At 36.0% G+C, this 3,934-nt stretch overlaps 1 protein-coding gene across 1 annotated transcript; it reads right to left on the minus strand.

Moving 5' to 3' along the window:
* Positions 1-596: 596 nt before the first annotated feature.
* LOC131158317 (probable disease resistance protein At5g63020) lies at positions 597-3,366 on the minus strand. The gene has a single exon (XM_058113096.1). It carries the CDS (start codon positions 3,283-3,285, stop codon positions 619-621), a length of 2,667 nt encoding a protein of 888 aa, XP_057969079.1. The 5' UTR covers positions 3,286-3,366; the 3' UTR covers positions 597-618.
* Positions 3,367-3,934: the final 568 nt, after the last annotated feature.

Here is a 3,934-nt window from a genome sequence, read left to right on the forward strand (position 1 = left end):
CAATTTGAGAAATTTTTTCCCAAATAAAGTATCATTTAATATTTTATTTTAATTTAATAATAAAATGAGAAAAAACTCAAAATAAATGTGCCGGAGAACCTTAACAAAAATAATTGAAAACTCTGAACCAAAAAAATGATTAAGATTCGATTTGGTTAATTTTGTTATTTGATTCTGTTTTTTAATTTTTCTTGTCCACTCTTAAAGAAATCAAGAAAATAATTAAAAAATAAACAAATAAAATAATAAAAAGATATTTTTTAACTTTCTCCGTACAAATTTGGAAAACCAAAAAACAATGCGATATTTTTATATTTATTTTAAATTAAAATTACTTTAAACAAGAGTGAATGGGGCTACATACGGTTTGAAGGCCTCTAGGAATCAAGTGGTAAACTATTTTTTTTAAAATAAATAAATAGATATTTTTATATCTATCAAGCAATATAGATAGGCTAGGCTTTATTTTTTAAAATAAATAAATAAATAAATAATTATTTTTTAAATAACCGACTTGTGAGAGTAATTTTTAAAGAAGCTACGACTTGAAACCAAAGGGAGAGTGGGGGCGATGAGTAATGACTTGCAGCTGAAGATCTAATAAACTGAAACGATTCATTAATATGGGAAAAGGTTAGTGCTAACTCTTTGGAAATATGGTTGGAAATGGGCCTTGGTGGCTTCATCCTCCCATTGCAAAGCATCCCACCATTCTTCTTCTCCTTCAATTTGCTCTAGAGCACTGCTACTGCTCTTTTGTGTTGGAATATTCTTTAAATTTGGACACTCACTAACAATAATATGCGTCAAGGAAGGGAAGGATAGGGATTTTCCATAGATGCTCGTCAGCCTGGGTAAATGCCACAACTTTAGACTAGTGAGTCTTGAAAATACCCTGTTCCTGTCGCTGTCAGCAGCCACTGATCCATCACCGCCACCACGTATAATTTCTTCAACTGACTCGCACAATCCTACGAAGAGAACTTGAAGTTTGGGAATAAAAATGAGCCATTTCAAGTCCACCAGTAGCGGACATGACCAAATGGTTACGGCACGAAGGTTGGGGAAGCAATTATTTCCATCCCACATCCGCATAATATAATGACTACTTGAATTATCCTTTTCCTTGTCCTCTCCAAAATTTGGCACCACAACTGCCACCTCTTTTAATTCCTCACAATACCCTATGTCAAGTTTGTAGAGCCTCATACTTGATTGTAATTTGAGGGAGGTCATACCTTCACAATTTATAAGTTGTAGATGCCTTGTGCAGCTCTGTAACTTTAGGGAGCTAAGAAATTTTTGAGCCGATGAGTGTGCTGTTATGGTGATCTCTGTAATAGCAACGTGCTTCAGGCACTCCAACTCTTCTAACAAAATATATTCAGAATCATTTGCAAGCTCATGATATCGCATTTCAAACACTCGTAATGAAGAAAAACTTGCTATCACCCCTCCTATGATTCCTTTCATAAGATACATTTCGTTAATAATAAAACATCTCAACTTTGTCAAATTCCGTAGTTCCAGCGGCAACCTTCCAATATTCGTCGCTGACAGATTAAGATGCTGCAAGTTAACCAATGCACCTATACCACAAGGTATCTCATCTATATTCCAATTACCTGATATGTCCAAAATTGTCAAGGCAGGACCAATTTTAGGAAAGGCATTTAGTTTAGCATCTCCAAGAATCAAAGTCCGCAAATTTGGACACAATGACACGTCAACCTTTTCCAGTAAATTAGTTCCTTTTAATTGAAGGTGCACCTTCTCTGCCTCCTCCCATTTTGTAACATCTTCTTCTTGTACCAAAATTTTGTTTTTCTTCAACCCGCATTCACAACCCAACCACAAAGCCATGTCGCGAAGAACGTCATGCATCCTCACATGTTCTTTCAAATCCCACACTCCAACACTCCCCATTAATAAACATGCAGACTTTAGACTTTTTATGATTTCTTCACCCTCCTCAATCTCGTCAAAATACCCTTCCCCAATCCAAAGTTTGATAAGATCGTCTGTAGAAATATCATGGTCCTCCGGGAATATAGAACAATAAATAAAACAAAGTTTTATGGTTTCATCTTCCAAGCTATCATAACTAAATTTCAATACAGGATACACACGACTCCCCATACCTGAAAACTTCGATGGAAATTTCCTCAACGTTTTTATTGCCTTCTCCCAGTCCTCCGGTTTCTTCTTACCGAGCATTGCTCTCCCAATGGTGATGAGAGCAAGAGGCAAACCCTTGCATTCGTCACCAACACGTTCTGCAAGCCTCTCAATATCTGGATGAGCGCTCAGGGTCTCCTCGCCCACCTTTGACTTAAATAAATCCATTGCTTTTCCCCTCTGCAAACACTGCACTTCAATCTTCCGGTCAGCGCCCATTTGGCTACACAGCTCCTCTGATCTAGTCGTAAATATCACCTTGGACTTATTTTTGTCATCAGGAGGGACCCCAATATTCAAGAGATCAAGTGGCTCCCAGATATCATCCAACAACAACACGTACTTCTTTGTTTGCAAGATCTTGCATATTTTTGTAGCTTTCTCATTTATGCTTTTAGTTCTCCACTCTTCCTCTGGGACTTGAAATTTATTAAGAATTGCTTGTTGAATTTTTTCCACGTCTAGCGGTTTTGATACCACAGCCCAAACCGCTGTGCCAAACTCCTCACATCTCGCCTTGAGGAATTCGTTATTAACTTTCTTCGTGAGGGTCGTCTTCCCGACACCCCCCATTCCGTAAATCCCAATAATTCTTACTTTCTCTTCATTAAGGAGTTCGCAAACCCTATCAAATACTGAATCTAGACCAACAGCCTGCTCCATGGGTTGGTCATCCACTGGACTTCGAGGCAGTCTGTTAGCCACAACATCAATAACTGGTCCTTTCTTTTTTAACTCAACGACAGAGTGTAGCTTTGCACTTACTCTCTTTCCAAGCTTGTAACTCGATCTACAATTTATGGGGCAACATCCTCCCAAACATTTCTTCTGGATTTCTTCATTACCCTCGTCAAGAATTCCATTGACTTCCTTTTCCAGCGCTTCTACTTCAGAAAGCCAGCCATCGATTGCTCGAGTACGCCTCATCTGTTGCTCCTCTGCAACTTGCACCTGAATCTTTACATCTTCATAAGCTCTCTTCAGTTCACTCATGTCATTTCTCAAGGAGTTGAGATTTTCTTCCAAATGAAAAATGTTGGCCCTACACTTCGACATGCCATCCCACAAGCGGGATGCAATGTCCAAAATTGGGCCTATAAAATCCATGGCTCTTGGGACTTCGTTTCTTCGAGTAGATCCACCAGCAGTGAGAGAGCGGAGAGACTGTAAGAGAGAGGAGCGAGAGAAAAAGGGGAGAGAAACGAAAAGAATTAATTTTTATATTTAGAGGGTAGTTGATAATGCGCACATGGACGAGCTTTTTTTCCAGTTTATTTTTTTTTAAAAAAATATATTAAGTAATACGTAAAAATAATTTTTAAAATGACTTTAATTCTGACTGCTTGATCCTAAGGAGACTTGCTTGGCACGCATCAGTTAGTTAACTGATCTACCATTTAAATCACACTGTTTGGTCTAATAAGATTTAATATGCATTTATTTATTTTTATTAATAATTTAAAATATATCATTTTAAAAATCTTTTTAATTATAATTTGTAACATGGATTGTTTCAATTTTTTGTGTTCTCATTTTTTATTTAATTATTATTATAATAATAAAATACATTTTTGGAGCGAAGAATCATTTAATAATATAAATTTTTACATAGAATAAATTTAATTTTTTAATTTAATTAAAAATATAAATGCATGTGAAACATGTGAATATATATAGTAATAACAGACATAAGTAAATAGTGTCAAAACTATTTATTGTTGTTCATTTATTAACTAAAAATATAAACTATTTTCCA

This window comes from Malania oleifera, chromosome 6, assembly GCF_029873635.1.
Source record: "Malania oleifera isolate guangnan ecotype guangnan chromosome 6, ASM2987363v1, whole genome shotgun sequence".
NCBI lineage: Eukaryota > Viridiplantae > Streptophyta > Magnoliopsida > Santalales > Ximeniaceae > Malania > Malania oleifera.